The sequence below is a fragment of the Amborella trichopoda genome, chromosome 13, assembly GCF_054954075.1.
Source record: "Amborella trichopoda isolate Santa Cruz 75 chromosome 13, AtrichopodaSantaCruz75HAP2 v2.0, whole genome shotgun sequence".
Classification (NCBI taxonomy): Eukaryota; Viridiplantae; Streptophyta; class Magnoliopsida; order Amborellales; family Amborellaceae; genus Amborella; species Amborella trichopoda.
Genome location: NC_142348.1, coordinates 6,886,598 through 6,906,610, shown reverse-complemented (window position 1 = coordinate 6,906,610; position 20,013 = coordinate 6,886,598). Strand labels below are relative to the sequence as shown.

Genomic DNA, 20,013 nt, shown 5'->3' with positions numbered 1-20,013 from the left:
AATCTGGGGGTTGGGCTTGTGCCATTAACCAGGCTCAATGGTCAAATGAAGATTTCTTTAACTTTGTGACACCCCCAAACCTGTTGGATTTGGCATCTAATGGCTGGGGTGTTTTGACCTCCTTATACTAAACGTAAATGTTCTCGTAGTAAGCGAGCCCTTATGAAATAGTTTCATGGGATTTCATATTTCTAGTCTTATTTTTTTATGAAACTTATGCCTTGTTCAATGAGTTTTACTCACGTTTTAATATTTCTGGCAGATATTACTAAGTTCAAGTATCCTTTCCAAGCTTACCTTGGACCACCGTTCACTCGTTTGCATTTTCATGAATCTACTTCATTACGTTGTGCATTTTCATGAATCTACTTCATTACGATGTGCTTTTAAAGAAGGGCATAGAGTTGGTCTTATATGGAAAGTATGCTTTCGTATCCAACATAAAACGAAGTTTGAAAGGTGCCATATTTCTATGCAAAATGGGGATTTCCATTAAGGCTGTGGCCACAATGGAATTAGACTATTTAATTCAGAGTGAAGGTGGAGAGAAAAATAATTTACCATTGATTTCTTATGGAAATTGTGAGCCGAATCAGTTCACTGATGATTCTGCTGAACTGAATGAAAGCGAGAAGCGGAGACGAATGAAAATATCAAAAGCAAATAAAGGAAATGTACCCTGGAACAAAGGCCGGAAACACAGCCCAGGCAGGAGTCGGCAATATTTGATTCAGTTGAGTTGCAATCTTCCTTGTTTCTATCATTCTCTCTTGCTCCTTTATTTTTGGTTATTGGTTAGTTTTACGGGCACTTATGTATTCAAAATGGAATAGCTGAACAATTTTAGAAAATCAAATTGCAAACTTTTCATAACAATTTCATTTACAAAATATATGATTGCTTATTATAATATTTAAAATAATTTTTTTTGCTAATTTGCTGCTTTTTTAAATATTTTATCATCCAAATTCTTGTCATAAATTTTTAAATACTTCAAAAAAAATTCTTCCATTTTTTTTTACCGAAACCCAATTTCCAAACTTTTCATAACAATTTCATTTCGTAAATAATCTTTAAGAGGATTTTTTTTTTTTTTGTTATTTTACTGCTTCTTTAAATATTTTAACATCCAAATTTATTGTCATAAATTTTTAAATACTAAAAAAAACATTATACCAATTTTTTTAATATTTTTATTTTTATTTATATTTTTTTACAGAAAACCAATTTCCAAACTTTTCATAACAATTTCTTTTTGTGAATAATCTTTAATAGAACTTTTTTTTTTTCTATTTTACTGCTTTTTAAAATATTTTATCATCCAAATTTCCTGGCATAAATTTTTAAATGCTTAAAAAAAAATATACCTTTCTTTTTTTATTAAATAAAAACAATTTCCAAACTTTTGATAACAATTTCATTTTAATGGGAAGAATATTAGAAATAGAGATGTAGTTGGACGTTCGTTACTGTTCCGTATAAGTCCAAATTAAACAGTAGATCGTTTGTTTTGGTGCTAAGATTTTTTTGATTCTTTATCTTTAATATTTCTTCTTACAACCTCTACAAATTTTATTACACGATTTTGGTATATATCCTATCTAATAAATTTTATCTCTTGTGAAAAATAATCATAAAGATAAATCGTCAAAATAACCCTTTGAGAGCTCGCTCTAGAATACTCTCTCTCTTTTAATACTCTTTCTTATTTCTTATTCGTAATATTAGGAAAAGTAGGAACAAGAAACCACGCATCACGCAAATATGCGTATATAATGACCCTGCACATTAAACCACCTCATTGCTCAAAACTTGTTTAGAGAAATACAGAGAGAAGAGGAGAGAGAGAGAGTGTCGAAATCCATTGCTCTGGATTTTTTATAGGTATGTTTAGTTTGTAATAGACTTAAAAATGATATCATTTTTTTTTTCTTTGTATGCTTGCATTGCAGAGCGTGAGAGTCATGTGCGTTCTTCTTCTCCTTCTCTCCTCTTTGTTTTGTTTGCTCTGTCACCATTAACGCTTTCAGAAGTTCTTTGTATTCTCTCTCTCTGCTCCCCCAACCCCACCACCCCCTCCGCCTTCCCCCTCTCTCCTTCTTCTTCTTGAATTTATTTATGTGTGTCATACTTTTTTGATTTATTTTTCTATTTCTTTTTTATTCACTGTCAACTGTCTTATTTTTTGGGTTTTTATTAGAATAAAGAGAAATTTTTTCATGGTGTTTCAATTGAAGTTTTTTTTTTTTTAATGGAGTTAATTGAGCATTCTCATAATGGATATCTTACTTTCTATCTTTTTTTTAAATAAGTGGAAAGGAAATCTCTCTCTCTCTCTCTTTCTTTCATCTCCGTTGTTGAGAGAGAAAGGTTTATAGGTAACCCTATCCTGTCCCCGTGAAAACCTCGTTTCTCAACCAGAAACAGGACCATAAGAGAGAGAGTACCGCATGAATAAGAGAGAGGGAGTAGGCATTGAAAAGGAACGTCCGGTAGTTTATGTCGTTATGGATTTGAAAGTTATCAGATTGGTAATATGTAGAGATTAATATTAATGATAGTGGATTTAGAATTTGATATGAAATAAAATCAAAAAGGAATTTGAAATCTTAATAAAACAAGTTTTGAAAAACTTCAATCCCAATAGTAAATTTATTCCAATTAAAAAAGAATTAAAATCCTAAAAACACCTACTTTGGTTCCTACAAAGAAAAAAAAACTGTTATCAGAGACGGGTAATCATTATGAGTCCAAGAACTTGTTAAGAGAGAGATTGAAATTGTCTTTTATAATATTTGTGTAGGGCATTCTTTCATGGTTTACCCCTCAAAGGTAATTCTATCTATAATATATATATATATATATATATATATATATATATATATACCCTAACTTGTAAATCCTTTGTATGTGGAATGAATGAAACAGGAGAGGTATTCTCTACTCTCTCTATCCTCTCTAGGTTTTCCATATTTTGACATAACTATCTTATTAATAATTTTAATTTTTTTATTTTAAAACTAAATTATAAATCGACTTATTATAAATTGCCCAATAAGATAGGCACGCTATTCCCAATTCTTTCTCTCTCCAAAATTTTAATTTTTTTTCAACATTTCTCTCTCCACAGTTTGGCTATCAATGATCATTTCCTTGCACACACCCTATTTTGGCTTGTCTGAAGACTCGGAGCTTAATTGTTTTAAGAGGTATGTAATCTCCACCGGGTCTAAGAATTATGTTTATTTTACTTTTTAATATTTTTTTAGTGATCTTAATTTTCTTCTTTAATGAGCTGAACATGGATATTGAATTCCATGCATTAACACAAGAAGACTCATTCGGTAAAATTTTGTAATTAAAATGCAAAATACATGGAAAATATAGAATTCCATAGGAGCTTTTATTTTTTTATTTTTTCCTCAAAAAAATTTAGATTTTCAATATACAAATTTAACAAGAAGTACATGATCTAGCAAGGACAATGTAATTTTTGGATGCTCAAAATCTGAAAATTTAACTTTAAAGTAAATTTTAGATTTTTGAAATCTGAAAATGTTAAGTGACGATGTTATAAATTTCAAAATTTTAGTATTAAAATAAATTTAAGATTTTCAAAATCTGAAATCGTTGACACTTTTTTTTTGGGCAAATAAAATTTGGGACATATGGCCCCGTAGTTGTTGTTTATTTCCATTGAAATTTTATTTGGGATTTTTCAAATATTTTTGTACTTTATTTTCCAACTTAAAAATATTTTGTCCATTCTTTTTTCCTTTTCCAATATTTTTAAACTATATTTTCTTATTATAATCTTTAAAAAAAACATTGTTTTTTTTTTGTTTGTGATTTTATTGATTTTTTTTATTTCATTTGTGACTAGCTTACCTATTTTCTATATGGATTTTTTTAAATATATAAAGATAAAATTCATTTTTCAACAATATTTCATGTTTTAAAAATATTTTATCATCCAAATTTTTTGTCATAAATTTTAAATATTTCAAAAAACTATACCCATTTTTTCTACAGAAAACCAATTTCCAACTTCTCATGACAATTTTATTTTGTGATTTACAAAATATATGAATCATGAGCGTATAGTTTCTTCATTTTTTGTTATTACTTGGATAATTTTTATTTTTTAATGAATGTTAATGCTTCTATAAATCAGCTGAAGTAAAATTACATATTTATATATTATATAAGAATTAGTTATTATGATTTATCAAATCTTAATTTTAAAGGGAGGAATATTAGGAATAGAGATGCAGTAGGACGTGGGTGAGGGTTCCGTGTAAGTCCAAATTGAAAGTAAGATGGTTGGTTTTGGTGCGAAGATTTTCTTGATTCTTTATGGGTTAGATTTCTTTTCAAATATTTAGTATATGATGATTTTGATACATATCCTATTTTATTAATTCAGAAAGAGTGCGCTTTCTCTCTAGAACTTTCTCTCTTAACACTCAATCGCATCCGAAATAAAAAGATAAGATAAGTAGGATCGAGAAAACATTCAAATAACGCGTAGGATCAAGAAAACCAAATGAGTTCTTGATTTTTGTTATTTTGGTTTTATTCCCAAAAAAAACCTTACGAGTTCATAAAAATATATATATACATAGAATGTCCGTACATATTACAGATTCATTTCAAGAGAGAAAACCAGAGCAATAGTTAGAGAGAGAGGGCACGGGAGAATCTGCATTCCTCGAAGGTTCTCTTTGAGGTACGTATGTTAATATTAAAAAACCCAACCCAAGAATCTGCATTCCTCAAAGGGCCTCTTTGAGGTACGTTAATATTAGAAAAACCATGGATTATTAGATGAAATTTGCATATCGGTTTTTTCCGTTTATTTCTTTCTTGTACCATTTTCATTTCCTTTTTTTTTTCTTTTTTTTTTTTAATCTGAATTGTTGTTGGTCCCTATAGTTTCTTCAATGGTTAATTCCTTTAAATGACCTAATTTCCCTGGTCTAGATTTTCAAAATCCATTCTTTGGGGAGACCATAAGACACAGTAAGGTCCCACAATTCTATATAGTTTAGGGTCATATTGTTAGGACAAAAAATGTGGTGGATTGGGGTGATACACTATAGTCTAGGGCCAATTTTTTTAGGTCCCATATTATACGATGTACTATTTTCAAGACTTGAAATCTCTTTTTTCTTTCTTTTTTTTCTCACCTCCATACATATTGAGGTCGACACAACCAAATTGAGATTTTTTTAGCATCCAATCAACCTTCTGTAGTGAATTTTGGAGGTGTGTCTTAATGTGATTGTTTAGGGTCTCACCCTTGTATAAGCTTTTTACATTTATTAATGAAAAAGAGTTTATATATTCACAAATGGAAAATACTTAAATAAGATTGAAACCGTAAATTAGAGAACTAAAGCACAAAAAATCCATCGAAGAAAGGGTTTTTGATGCTAGAAAACCTTTTGATTGATCATATCGGCATTAAGATGTATGAGTATGAAACATGTAAAGAATTTGAGTCCGTAAAATATTGCATATTGCAACACATTATCTGAACTGTCCATTTTCAATATTTATTTTCATTTATGTACAGATCTTACTTGATATCAACTATTTTTGGAGTTTAAAATTTTGTAATTGGAGATGAAAATAGATTCTCAGGCCATCCTCAGAATGTTTTTGCACTAAAATTACATATTATGATAAAATTAGGAGTTGTGCCTTATTTTTTATTTTTTAAGATAGGCACGAGTGTTTATTTAATGTTTTAATGGCCATATGCTCTAATGTACCTAGCTCATTTAACTTGTAATAATTTTCGATGCGACCGTTGCGGCTTACTTTGTTTAAAGGATTATACTCAATAAAATATTTTGACTCATTTATTTTCTGGGATAAGTTTACTCTCTTTGGATCATAAGCCCTCTCAACTGGTAATGAACAAAGCTAGTAAATTTTCCTAGAATGTACATTTGTTTTGAAAATATTTATATTATCTTCTTCAGTAAGATCGTGGAGAATGAGCGTAGATTGTACGGTCTTATGTGGGGAAAATGACCATACCTGTTGTTCTTGATTTTCTCTGGGAGTGGCTATCCTGTTGTTTGAATTTTAGGAGCTTCAGACAGGTCTAATCAAATCACCCCGTTATGCAGAAATGTCAAACCTATAGGCTCAACTGTGACTGGCATGTTTAAGCGTAGCCATAAGTACCTAATGTGAATCTACTTTGCTCCCTGATCTTTGAACGTCTGCTTCAATGGCAGGAGAATGATGTTTCACTCCTGGTGCTTTGATAATGCGAGAAAGTTGTGGCTTCTATTTTTTATGGTTTGATATGAGTAGGAAAATAAATTTCTGTAATTGAGATGATGAAGAACATTTCCTCTTGAGTCTGAACGGTCATGGTGTATATATTGCTGCTTTGATATTATCAATCTCGAAGCATTCATGTCAGTGCTGTGATGTACTTCATAGAGAATAATCATCGAATTACAGTTTGATTCCTAAAAATACTTGAATTTCGTTATTTGAAGCAATTATGCATAGCCCTATTTTAGTATTTCTCAACAAATAGAAATAGTTCGCATAATTATATACCTCTATTTCATGTTCAGGTGACAGATTTTATTGGTATGGGAAATGAGTTGCAAGACGAGGATGAACGGCATATTGGTGTCGGAAATGAGTGGCAAGACGAGGATGAACGGCGAGTTCATCATCGGCCTTTCCCTCCACGAGAGGAAGAACAAGATGGGGAAGACCTTGAAAGGTTAATTAAAGAAAAATATGGTCGATCAGATCACTTAGAATATGAGGAAGAGACTGCACAAGAAGTTCTTTTGCCCTCAGTGAAAGATCCAAAGCTGTGGATGGTCAAATGCGCGGTATGTTGAGCCAATGAGGGAGAGAAAATTGAAGTAGGAGGACATTTTCTTTAATCTTTTTTGTTGCGTACTCTTTAACTTTTGATGTTTTATGTTTTTTATCAGATTGGCCATGAAAGAGAGGTGGCTTTCTGCTTGATGCAGAAATGTATGGATGTGCAATCTCAAGGAATAAAACAACAGATAAAGTCGGTTATTACATTGGATCATTTGACGAATCATATATACATTAAGGAAGCTCATGTCAAGGAGGTATGGCCCATCTATGACTTTTATTTGTGTGTACGCACTTCATTTTCTGGTTTTTGTTTATACCATTCCCGGGTCCAGGCTTGTAAAGGAATGCGACAATCAAATACCAAACCGATGCTTGTTCCAATCAAAGAGATGGCAGATGTTCTCTCAGTTGAGAGTAATCTGTTGAGCTTTCGAAGGATACATGGGTGCGTGTGAAGCTCGGAACTTATAAAGCCGATCTGGCAAAGGTATACTTGTCTTTCATTTTCCTCTCTTGGGTTATTCGTACTGCTTTTATGGAAATTTATGACTGCCGACCTCTGCAGGTTTAAATAATGTGAGGCAAAGAGTTACAATAAAGCTTACCCCAAGGATCGACCTCCAAGCTTTGGCCAACAAATTGGTAAGCTTCTATTTGTTTTTCCATCTTCATATATCACTTCCTTTTTGTATTGCACTTTGGTTTGTAATGTACACAACATGGTAAGCATCTTACTGTTTGACTCTTCTTGATAGATACACCTTATGATAGACCATTTCTTGATTGTATCAGGAGGGCAACGAGGTCGGGAAGAAGAAGAACTTTGTTCCTCTACCACGGTTTATCAACACCCGTGAGATGAAGTAAAATATGAAATACTCCCTTTGTGCATTAATGATGGAAAAGTATACTACTATTTTGCAAGTGGCTATGGAAAACTATCATTCATTTGGTTCTCACCTCTCATTAAAAAAATGGATGGTGATGACCTAATCAACCATGACTTTTGAAGATATAGCAGCCCATTGTTACTTTACATGTTTGAGTTCAACTGGGATTGATAGTACCTTGTTATTAATTTTATAATTTCGGGGATATGCATATCCCCGTTGAGCGAAGGCGAGATTCAACTACGGGGGAATATTTTGAAACTATTGATGGGATGACGTTCAAAGATGGCTATGCTTATAAAACTGTGTCAATGAAGTCTATTAGTTCTCAGAACATGCAACCCATTTGATGAACTAGAGAAGTTCCGGAAGCCTAGAAAAGATTCAGATGGCGATATGGCCAGTTTGTCAACAGTGTTTGCAAATAGAAAAAGGGGCATTTTATGAAAGGAGATGCGGTAATCGTCGTCCGTGGAGATCTCAAGAATCTGATGGGATGGGTTGAGAAGGTTGAGGAAGAGAGTGTCTACATAAGATCGAAGATCCCAGGCTTCAAAGTAGTTATTCTCTACTTTTTATGTTTCTAAAAGTTCAGAATAAGTTGTTCATCTGAGTATTACATCATAAATCCTGCTACATGCCTTTCAGGAAACCCTTACTGTTAATGAGAAAGATCTCTACAAATACTTTAAACCTTGAGATCATGTGAAGGTAGTCTCAGGTGCTCAGGAAGGAGCTACCGGTATGGTTGTCAAGGTGGAGGGACAGGTTCGCATCATCTTCTCGGACACCACCAAGGAAGATGTAAGTAACTTTGCAATTTTGTATACATGTCGCAGGTCATAATGGGTGGCAAGAGTGAATTTCTTTTAGTTTGTAAGACTCATTGACTCATTTTATTTGCAATTGGTGTATTCAGATTCGAGTTTTTGCTGATAATGTGGTAGAAAGTTTTGAAATAACTTTCGGTATTACAAAAATTGGAGACTATGAGCTCCATAGTCTAGTGCAAATGGAGTAAGTTGATATTCTTTTTTGTTAATTATTAAATAAGCAGATATTTTTTGACGTGGAGTCAAATGTGTTGCAGTAACTCCAACTGTGGTGTCATCATACGGGTAGAGAGTGATGCATTTCAAGTGAGCATGTGTGGCACTAAATCTTTTTCAACTACATTTTAAATCGTTTGGTGGAACGGTTGCATTTTAAATTCAAAATGAGCATCTTAACTTCTTTCCCAGGTTCTCAAAGGAGTTCCGGAGAGAGCAGAGGTTGTTTAGGTTAAGTCAAGGGAGATTAGAAACAAGATAGAGAGGAAGCGTAGTACCCAAGATCGTTATGGTAGCACAGTTTCTTTGAAGGATGTTGTTAGGATTCATGAGGGAGAAGATTCTAATATCTGAACTGTTAAGATGAAGCCAAACTCTTTTCTTAGTAAATAATTGTATGTTACTATTCTGCAGGGGAAACAAGGCCCTGTGAAACATATTTATAAAGGGATTCTATTCATACGTGATCGCCATCACCTTGAAAATTTTGGGTTTATCTGTGTGGAAGCTCAGTCCTGTGTTGCCATAGCTGGATCTTATCGAAGTAGTCAGAGAAGTGTAAGCTTAACAAAACCTTTGGATTTTACGAGCTAACTCTTAAACCCTTGTTTGCATATTTATACGGGAAGTTTTATGGTAGTCACCTGCCTCAAACTTTATCACAATTTTCATGTTATCCAATTGCTATCTATAAAGAAAAACATTTCTCTACTTTTTTTTGTTGTTATTATTTTATTTTTAGAAAATCTACGTATTCATTTTACATATGGGATGGCATTACCCTAAAAAGAATGATATAATAATAAAGGAAATTTATTAAAATATGAATAAGACATGCGCAGCATGTATACTTTGTTACCACTTGAGCATACTATACATATGTTCCCTCACTAGAAACACCGGTTTAAGAAGTTCTTGTAGTCTAACAGTTTTGGAACAACATAAGAATTACAAGATGATTATTTTCTAAAGAAAAAATTTCGAATTTTCAGTTTTGTAAGACTTAGATCTAGGCCTGGAAATTTTTTGGACGACTTCTATTCAATATTGAAGCAGTACATGGATAGTTTATTTAAAAAATTGTTTTTACTAGCATGTGTTTTTCCAGAGGGAGTAAACGTATAGTATACTCCCGCAGAAGTAGGAAAACTTTTAGATTGTGTAGTATACTCCCGCAGAAGTAGGAAAACTTTTAGGTTAACGTTTTACCCAAATGCAACTATTCCAACTCATGATCTCATGATCATGTGTCTTTGACGGGTATTTTAAGAATATTAATATAGTGTCAAGTAGTTAATCTCTCATCAATATTTGGATAAATTTCCCTAATATAAAAAAAGGAAAATTTGACAAGTTACCCGTTAAAACTTCTCAAATGTGATTAACCATTCTTTTTAGCTACCTTTGCCCAATATGTTTTGGAAGAGAAATGAAGAATAATCTTTATTGCCAACAACTCATTCAATAATCAACATCAAATAAGAAACTTTAGAAGACAAGTGGCCAACACAATGTAGTTTTTGAACCGGCCTCTCTTCCCTTGTGATAGAGAGAGAGAGAAAAAAAATCAAAATCCCCAAGCCTATGAATGGGTTCACAAACCTTTGGAATAAGGAACTCCCATTGTAGATATCCACTTATAGCCATGAATAAACGATTTTGCAGTAAACTTATTTGCCTGAGAAGTTGTCAATTTCTTATATCCTCTCCACTTCACCCTTTCACTCGTGTTGGAGCCGGGACCATAGTTTCCATACTCACCGTAAAAGATAGTATCAGGAGCTGAGTTCCCAGTCCATGGAAGCCAGCCATTAGGGTTGATTATGTCACCCAACATGGAGTTCATGTAAACAGTTGTTGAGTAATTCTTCCATGGCCTTCCTAAATAGCTTTCCACTCCTTTTAAAGTTTGAGCCCCTGCAATTATGCACCTGTGGATGCATAATTTATCCTGGTTAGCATCGACGGAGGACGATGTATGAGATTTATTACAGTGATTTACGAACGGACCTTAAAATTTTAGGTAAAATATAAAAGCTTCACTTATGCATAGAAATTACAAAGAATGTCCGTCAACTCGTCTCTTTTTTTATTTTTTTTCAAAATTGTCCCATGGTTAACCTAAATTTTGATTTATTTTTAGTTTTTTTTTTTTTTTTTAAAAAAAATTTCGTTTTTAGGGCATTCCCCCAAGCTTTAAGGCACTGCTGTACGAACTAAAAAAAACTCCTAAAAATAAAACTTCTTGTTGATTGAGGGGCAGTTTTGAAAAAAAAAAAAAAAAAAAGATTGACGGACCTTTATAATTTCCACGTATAAGTAGAGTTTTTTTGTATTTTACCTAAAATTTTAGGGTTCCGTACATAAACCACTCTAATTCTGTCAACCGAAACTTGGACAGCGACACTAACCGATGGCCATTGCCACCCACTTCTTTCCAACGCTTTGGGTTGATTACTGAAAACATGGGTGGCCTAGAGCGATAATTATGATGATGATGACGAACGATCAAGACAATAATAATGGAAACAATTGTTGTTATTATTATGGAGAAAGATTATATGGTCTAGCTTGACCACCTAATTTGGTTCTATTGTCTCCAAAATATCTGAGGAATTTTTTTTTACTGAAAATTTTCAGATCATATTTAACTCATCTTGTGAACAACTCCAAAAATAAATAATTTCTTTTTCAAGCTCTTAAAAGTAGGGTCTATCATCCATCAAATAGACAGTTCAAATGCAGTCTTTGAGGAGGAATCGATCTGGAGCGACATTTAAGCTCCAATCTTTTTCTTTTCTTCAAATTGATATTTCAGGCTACTAAATATGATCAAAGATTTTTTTGTGAAAATCATAAATACGTCTTGGGATGACCCTGAGTTGTTGGTGTTGTTAAATTCAATCTAAGGATCCATAGTTTAGTGCGACCAAATAATTGTTATATCTATGAATTATCAAATCAATAGATGGACGGTGATGGGTAGAGAGAGAGGGAGTACCTACAACCTAGCTCATGTCATGTTCTCTACATCACTGTACTGTCCATCCTTTGACAGTGATGATACCAGTGAACGCAAACAATTAGAAAGGAAGAGATAAAGAAGATAACCTGTGGATAGAGATGCCTGTGTTCTGGTTTGGGTCTGTTCTGCCTTGGGCAGTGATGGTGATTTGTTGTCCTAGCATGGGCTGTTTTGCTAAAATCTTGCAATCTTGGAAAACAACAGCTGAGTTACCAAAGATGAAGTCAACAGTGCCTGAAATGGTGCAATTCTTATAGAACTGGCGAAGCTTGTGAACGTAGAGTGTGTCTTGGTAGCCATCAGCGAGGCATCGATAACAAACAGTTTGATCCGCGCTAACCATTAGAGCTACAGCTTGATGCTTTTCGGGACCTGCGATGTTCTGGAATCCGATATCCATGCCGATGAATCCTTTACCGAACACAGCTGGTACAATTTCATGGAGTTTGATGATAGAGTTTAGTTCGATCTTCCTCGCATAGACTTACATTTTCCCCTTTAAAAATGTTTTATTCATGGCATCTATTCTTAGAGATAAGCTTCCTTCTCCTTCCAGATATTCGATTAAAGATCAATTTAATGGACTAAAAATTAGAAATAATACTACTTGTGCAGTTCACAAGGCCATTAAGGGACCAAAAAAAGGTGAAAAAAACTTCTGGTTTTCCTTTTTCTTCTTTTAAACTCTGTTTTACTATAATTATATATGATTTACAAATAAGACTACTAAACCTTCACCTTTTAAATCCTTAAAGGGTCCAATTTCTATGACCGAGTTTACCTAATCCTTCTAAGAAATAATAAAAAGAGCCAAGCTCATTGAGATTTAGATGAGCTTTTAACTCGTCATCATCTTCATCAAAGCCTTATCCCAACTAATTGAAGTCCGCAAGTTTTTCACCATAATTTTGTAGTAGGGAATAAAGAAATTTGATCAAAACACTCATGAAAAGATGCACTATTTAGCATTTTGCACATTATAACTATTCCAACTCGTGTTCATATGTGTTCAGATGGGTATTTTGAAGTTAAACCAAAGAATGTGAGTAACATGTTAAATAGTTTGTCTCTCATATGTATTTTGATCAATTTCTATTTTTGGGTGAAATTGATCAAAATGAGAAGAATTATTTAACATCTCTCACATTTATTTTGATCAATTTCCCTTGGAAGGATTTAGATGTTGACATAGTTGGGACCAGCGGCAAAAATATGGTAACCCCCACTTCAACGGTCCAGATCTTGCCCGCTCTCAGGTACTACGGTCCAGATGAGTCAGGCCCAACTCTGCCCTATTGAGCCAAGCTCTACCGGACCTTTCACATTTCCTTAGTTCTCCAAACCATCAACATGCACCCCACGACCTTCCCTCCCAACGTCCCAATCAACCTAAATGTTATCGTATTATATTACCCATGTTACTTTTGAAAATGAGTGATTTACGACCTTAAATTATTCTTTTTTTTTGGTGGAAATTACAAAGGAAGTCAGTCAACCGATTTTTTTTATTTATTTTTCTAAAATTACCCCTCTGTTCGAGGTCAATTTTAGAATGAATTTTATTTTATTTTTTTAAAAGTTTTTTTTCATTAGTCGGGCACTACCCTAAAGCTTGGGGTATTGCTCTACTAATGAAAAAACTAAAAAACAAAATTAAAATTCGGACTGAGGATTCCATCTTCAAACTGAAGGATAATTTTTTTTAAAAAAGCAGGTTGATTGACCTTATTTGTAATTTCTAACTATAAATGAAGTATTTCATATTTTAAAAAAACATTTAGGTTTCCCATGTAAATCACTCTTTGAAAATCACTGATATATCCTTAAACTACTGAGATGCATTTGGTTAAAGAGGATTTAAACATGAGCAATACTGACTAACATGCATGTATACTAACTATTAAAGCGACGTACGTCGGACGTTATAGAATATTTATCGATGAAGAATTTACCTAAGGTGGCGGTATTGAAAGTCGGAGTCCCATCGATGACATTCAGGCCGCCGGTAACTATGGTCGAATTCATGCCATCTCCTACTATCATAACATTCCACTTATCCTTGTCTAAGACAACATTCTCGACATACCTCCCCTGCTTTACATAGATCACGATCCTCTTCTTACTCTGTTTAGGGACGGCCTTGATTGCGGCTGAGATGTTCTTGTACTTGCCGGACCCATCTTTCACGACCACAAAGTCAGCGGCGTCGCGAGGGTCGAAGCTCTGTAGAAGCCTACGATCCTTCGAAGTGATCCATGATGGAAAATCGCCGGAAAAATGACCCAGAAGTCTTCGGTGGGTCGGTATGTTCAGCGAGCCTAGCACATTCGTAATGCCTGCCAGGATTGCTAGACTATTGCTAGTGAACTCCGTCGAGTTTCTCAGCGATTCGTGTATCTGACTAACAAGAACTTGATTCGCATCCTCGAATCCTTCTAGGCAAGTCTCTACATCGGTTATGGCTGCACTAAGCCATGATTTTAGGTCATCGACATTTTCCTGTGACAGGATTCCAGCCAGGTTGCGGGAATTACACTCGACAGATGTTATAGTGATGTTAAGTTGGTCTACAGCATCTGTAAGGACTTGACTGCAGACCTCGAGAGCTGGGGCTATGGCTGTATCATTGAGTTTTCTGGTGAGCTTTTCAGGTAGAGAGGCAGCATTGGAGATCTCTTTCAGTGCAACTTCCAAAGAGAGTTTGAATAGGGATTCAGGGTCGAGATGGTTCACGTTTGCGATGGGGGAGAGAGAGGAAAAGCACGAGTCGGGGTAAACTGCGAGGTTGCAGAGAGCTTTGATGGAGGAGTAATATGGTCGGGAATCGGAGGAGGAATCGGGCTTCTGTTTTCCGGCATGGGATTGTGTGGGTCCGACCGTGACCGCCACGACTATCGTGACAAGGACTATGGTCGATAGGCTTATGATGGTCATTCTCTTTCTTGTTTTATGCCGGGCTTCCAGCCTAGCCTGCTCAGTCTCGTCCAATTTGCCATAGCCTCTGAAAGATGTTGAGTTGCTCATCATCTCTCTCCCTCTGTGAGAAATCTCTATCTCTCTGTGTAAAATCTCTGTGGTGTTCTTTGTATTGGAACATGGAAGTGTTCTTGTATTATAAGAGAGAAGTCTTAAAGCTTTGAGGCATGGAAGAATCGTGCCGGCACGATTGAATTTAATTAATATATCTTGGACCCTCATCGCGGTCCTTCACCTTTTGCCAAGGTATTACATGTGTGGGTTGCATGTTTCAAGACTATGTTAGACGGATTCATGGATTAAGTGGGCATAGCACATCTGAAAAAACAAAAAATTTATAAGAATAATGTGTCATTGAAAAGGAAAATAATAACCCATTTTGTATCATGGCCGTTAATAACCACTCTAATCCACTTTTGTGCTTTGAATTGTTTATTTTTATTTTCTCATGCGTTCTCTAATCACTTATAATAAGTTCCACACCAAATTAGTCCAAACTTCAATACTCATTCGCGCTTCTCAACAACTATTCCAACACAAAGACAAGACTGCATTACCAGCCAAGGCCTGTTTCTTTTCTTGTGAAAAATTTAAGATATCTACAAGATGAACTATTCAACATTTTACCCACAACTATTCCGATGAACTATTCAACATTTTACTCGTATGCAACTATTCTGATTCATGACCGTTTTGTTGTGGCAGCGATTTTGAAATTAAATCATAAAATACGAATAGAATGTTGACAAATTCATGTCCCATGGATATTTACATAAAGGAAGAAAAAGTGTTTCAAGACGCATCTAGGACTCCTCTGACTTGGGGCGAGGCGAGTTTGTCCTGAGTACACCGTATACATATACGTGTTATTAATATATTATATATAATAATGTGCCAATTTTTAACATAAACATTCAAGTAATGCACTGGTTTGTATGTATACTTATGTTCCATGACGGTGAGGGTTTGAATCCCTCTTGAACCATCATGCCTTCTTTTTTTAAAACTTTTTTTTTTTTTTTAATGAGAAGTAAAAAAATTATTCAAGAAGGAAATTCGAACCTAAGACCTCTTATAGCTTGCCACTTTAACCAACCGTGATCAGAATTTCCTTGTCAACAAAAGTATATGTCTATTCTTATAGTACCTTTTTTTAAAAAATAGAAAACATATATTGAAAATGAGCAAGTTGAGGATTGAAACCCAAATCATCCTGCATGGAGGAACCCCAAGGGCAAAGAACCTGACCATGAGGTCATTTACGCTCAATCTCATAGAAGCGAAGGCTGTAATATATATATATATATATATATATATATATATATATATATATATATATATATATATATATATATATATATATATATATATATATATATATATATATATATATATATATATATATATATATATATATATATAAATTAATTTATATGTTGAATTTTTATTTTTTTTAACTTGAATTGTACTCGAGCAAATTACTCCAACTTGTTTGAGTAACTCTGCTCGGGCAAGGACCGATTATATTGGCAAAGTCAATTTTTAGAACACTCGGACAAAGAATATATAAAGTTACAATTTTGGACTATTGAAATAAGATGCACCTAAAAAATCCTACAGACGAGAATATTCCAACGTTGGGGAAACCTCCAATGGGTCATCTCGACCTCAAGATAAATAGACATGAAGAAAAAAAGAATTCAAAGTAAAAAAAATAGTGTCTCTTATGGCAAGTTATCTGGATCGTCTATTTTTCAAGATTTTTTCAGTGTTTATTGATCTGCTCGATTAATACTTTTTCCAAAATTCTAAATTGTATAACTAGAGATGAAAATATATTTTTAAGCCTTTATAAGGTTTATGGCACCAGAACAATATCTCAAAGAGAATGTTTGGTACATGCATAGATATTTCCTTGCAAATATTTTCACGTGAAAATTGTGTTTCATACGTTTGTATGGTGCATAATGCATATAAAAATAAATCCTCTCATAAAATAATTTACATTGAATGGTCTAATTCATAGTAAAACAAAACCACACCCCTAATGTGTATGTTATTTATGTTATGTATTTATATTTATAATATTAATATATTTATTGTATTATATATAATATATAATATTTGTATTAATATATATATATATATATATATATATATATATATATATATATATATATATATGAAGTATAATATATTTATATTGTATTAGATAATATATTTTATTTATTTGTGTAATAGATATTTATAATCCTATATATTATATAATAATTTATATATAATATAAAAATAATATTTAATATCTAATACTTAAATAATATTTAAATAAAATAACTATATAATTTTATCTATAATATTTAAATATTTTAGAGAAAATTACATGAATATCTGTTATACTTTGCGATATTACTGATTTACCAAATAGTTTATGTTATTACATGTACGTCCGTTTTTTACCATTTATAACGTAATTTTTTTTAAAAAAACGACTTTACCCTTTTTCGAATGTTGAACAACCGAATTGAAGGGCTTTTCGGATGTTCAATATCCGAAAATAGGCCGAAAGTTTAACGTTCACATTCCCATTTTCAGGTGTTGAACATCTGAATTGAAGGGTTATGTCGATACATTGTTTTCCTTATGAAAATGGTTTCGAATATTGGATATCTGAAAATATCATGTTTTCGGATGTTGAAAATAATTTCTGAAAATATGAAAATATTTTCATATTTTTTGAAAATATGATATTTTCGGATGTTGAACATCCGAAAATGGTTTTGGATGTTGAACATCCGAAAATGGTTTCGGATGTTCATCATCCGAAAATGATTACGAAATTCCATAGACTTTCTGGAAATTCAAAGTCATATTTTCGGATGTTGACATTTTCGAATGTCCAATATCTAAAACCATTTTCGGATATTCACCATCCGAAAAACCTTTCAATTCGGATGTTCAACACCCGAAAATGAGAATGTGAGTATTAAACTTTTGGCCTATTTTCAGATGTTAAACATCCAAAAAACCATCCAATTCGGTTATTCAATATCCAGAAAAAGGTAAAGCCATCTTTTTTAAAAAAATGCATTATAAAAGGTAAAAAACGGACATACATGTAATAACATAAACTACTTGGTACATTCGTAATAACGCAAAGTATAACGGATATGTATATAATTTTATGCAAAATATTCTCAGGATTATCTCAAAATCTATTTTCATATCTAACTATAAATTTTTAAACTACAAAAATGGTTAAAATCAAGTAGATCTAAAAATATATGACAATTTTGAAAAGGATGGTCTAGATAATGTGATGTAAGATGTACTATGTATGGGACTCAAACTCCATTTTTCTTTCATAATCATACATCTCGATGTTGAGATTTCAAAGATAATTAATGGAGAGAGAGAGAGAGTAATCAAGAACGAGAATGGCATAGGGCTTTGGCGGTAGTATTGTTATGCCCCATGATGAGGTCTCTGACTCCATTCTCACAAAAAGGTAGGAGCCCAATTCCCTACTGACTTACCACTTTTTGATAAAACCATTTTTTGAGAAAACCATGGAACTTAAGTCTGCATTTTTTAAGGGATAATAATAGGTTGGATTCTTAAGGTTCAATAACGCCAAGAATCCATGACGATCAACAAGGTACGGTTGGCGTAGCGTCCAATTGAAGAATCATCTTTGGCATCAAGTTCTATAGTCAAAGTATGGGATGGATATGTATAACATGTGGCTTGGGGGTGGTAAAGGGAAGGAGGTGTCTTGTATGTGGCGGGCCATTTCAAATTGTAGGGCGATGATCTCAAGCTATTTTAGATGGAATATAGGTTGTGATAGTCAGATTTTGTTTTGGCACCATAAATGGCATGGGGATTATCCTTTGAAATCTGTTTTCCCTGATCTATTTCAAGTTGTTTCTAGCCCAAATCTAAAAATTTGTGAGGCAGTTGAGATGAGAGGTCAACGGTTTTCGTGGGACATACCCCTTATGTATATGCGATTGAATAATGTGTTGTTGTTCCAATGGTGCTCATTGATGGAACTTCTGGATATAGTTTATATTCTCAAAAAGCAGAAGATATTTTAGTATAAGAAATTGAAAGTGACAAAATGTTCTCTGTTAAATCCTGTTATAATATTTTCTTCCATGACCGATGGAGATGGTCATTCCTCAATATTGTGCAAATTTGGAAGTGGCCAATTCCCCATAAAATCCAAGTCTTCATTTGGATAGTTTCGCAGGATAAAATTTTAAACATTGATAATCTGCAAAAAAAAAGGGTAAGATTCTACCTAATGTCTATTTGTTATGCAAACTAGATGGTGAATCACTTGACCATCTACTGATTCATTGTCCCTATACTTTGAGGATTTGGCATTGGTTAATTGGGGAAATAGAAGTTTCGTTAGTGTTCAGAGGGTGGTTGGGATGGTCTCGCAATTTGGGGTACTATTTCTTCCCAAGATTGGAAGTACGATTTGGAAGATAGCAAAATGAGTGATATTTTGGGAAGTATGGAAGGAGAGAAATAAAAGGACTTTTAAGGGTATGGCATTGCCTATTGATAAGCTGATACATTTAATCAAGCTCACTATTTTGCCTTGTCTTTCTATGTCCATGGATGGGTGGGGTATTACTAAGGTTGATGTTATGATAAATTTGTCTAACATTTTCTTTCTGGGTTTGAATTCTCGTAGGCCTAAGGGCTGGTGGTGTGCTCCGTCTATGGATTGTTTTAAGTTAAACTTTGATGGTAGCTCCATTGGAAATCCTGGCTCAACAGGTATTGGTGGTGTTGTAAGAGATTGCTTGGGAAGTGTTATATTTACATATACTAGCCCAATTGGTATTGCTACGACCAATTATGCTGAACTAACTACTTTGTTAAGTGTTAGAAACTATGAACCCCTGAATACTATATAGAACTCTCTACATATTGTTTAATTGTCAATAATATATACGGCTAATCAGTTATTGATAATGACAAACTAATCTAGTCTTATCAAGAGAGACATCTATATCAAATACAAGATAAATTAAAATTAAAATTAAAAGCTATCATCAATTATCTCTATCTCTACACCCCCTCAAACTGAGGCTGGGTAAATATCATCAGTTTGTCAACGAGATAGTCATGACTAGCACGAGTCATTGCCTTGGTAAATATATCTTCCAGTTGTTGTTGGGAGGTA

General features: G+C 33.4%; 2 protein-coding genes and 1 pseudogene across 3 annotated transcripts; 1 reads left to right on the top strand and 2 right to left on the bottom strand.

Moving 5' to 3' along the window:
• The first annotated feature begins 1,721 nt into the window (after positions 1–1,721).
• On the top strand, positions 1,722–8,740 carry LOC18423930 (putative transcription elongation factor SPT5 homolog 1; annotated as a pseudogene). Its single transcript, XR_016046750.1, has 6 exons — positions 1,722–1,884; positions 6,603–6,872; positions 6,978–7,124; positions 7,203–7,357; positions 7,436–7,512; positions 7,663–8,740. The product of XR_016046750.1 is annotated as a putative transcription elongation factor SPT5 homolog 1 (transcript).
• A 1,663-nt stretch (positions 8,741–10,403) lies between these two features.
• Positions 10,404–13,877, bottom strand: LOC18423931 (putative pectinesterase/pectinesterase inhibitor 24). The gene is made up of 3 exons (XM_006828546.4): positions 13,787–13,877; positions 11,921–12,260; positions 10,404–10,740 (listed from the first exon to the last, which is right to left on the bottom strand). Exons 1-3 carry the CDS (start codon positions 13,875–13,877, stop codon positions 10,404–10,406), a joined length of 768 nt encoding a protein of 255 aa, XP_006828609.4.
• A 10-nt stretch (positions 13,878–13,887) lies between these two features.
• Positions 13,888–14,768, bottom strand: LOC148778973 (pectinesterase 1-like). The gene is made up of 2 exons (XM_088855323.1): positions 14,002–14,768; positions 13,888–13,897 (listed from the first exon to the last, which is right to left on the bottom strand). Exons 1-2 carry the CDS (start codon positions 14,766–14,768, stop codon positions 13,888–13,890), a joined length of 777 nt encoding a protein of 258 aa, XP_088711449.1.
• Positions 14,769–20,013: the final 5,245 nt, after the last annotated feature.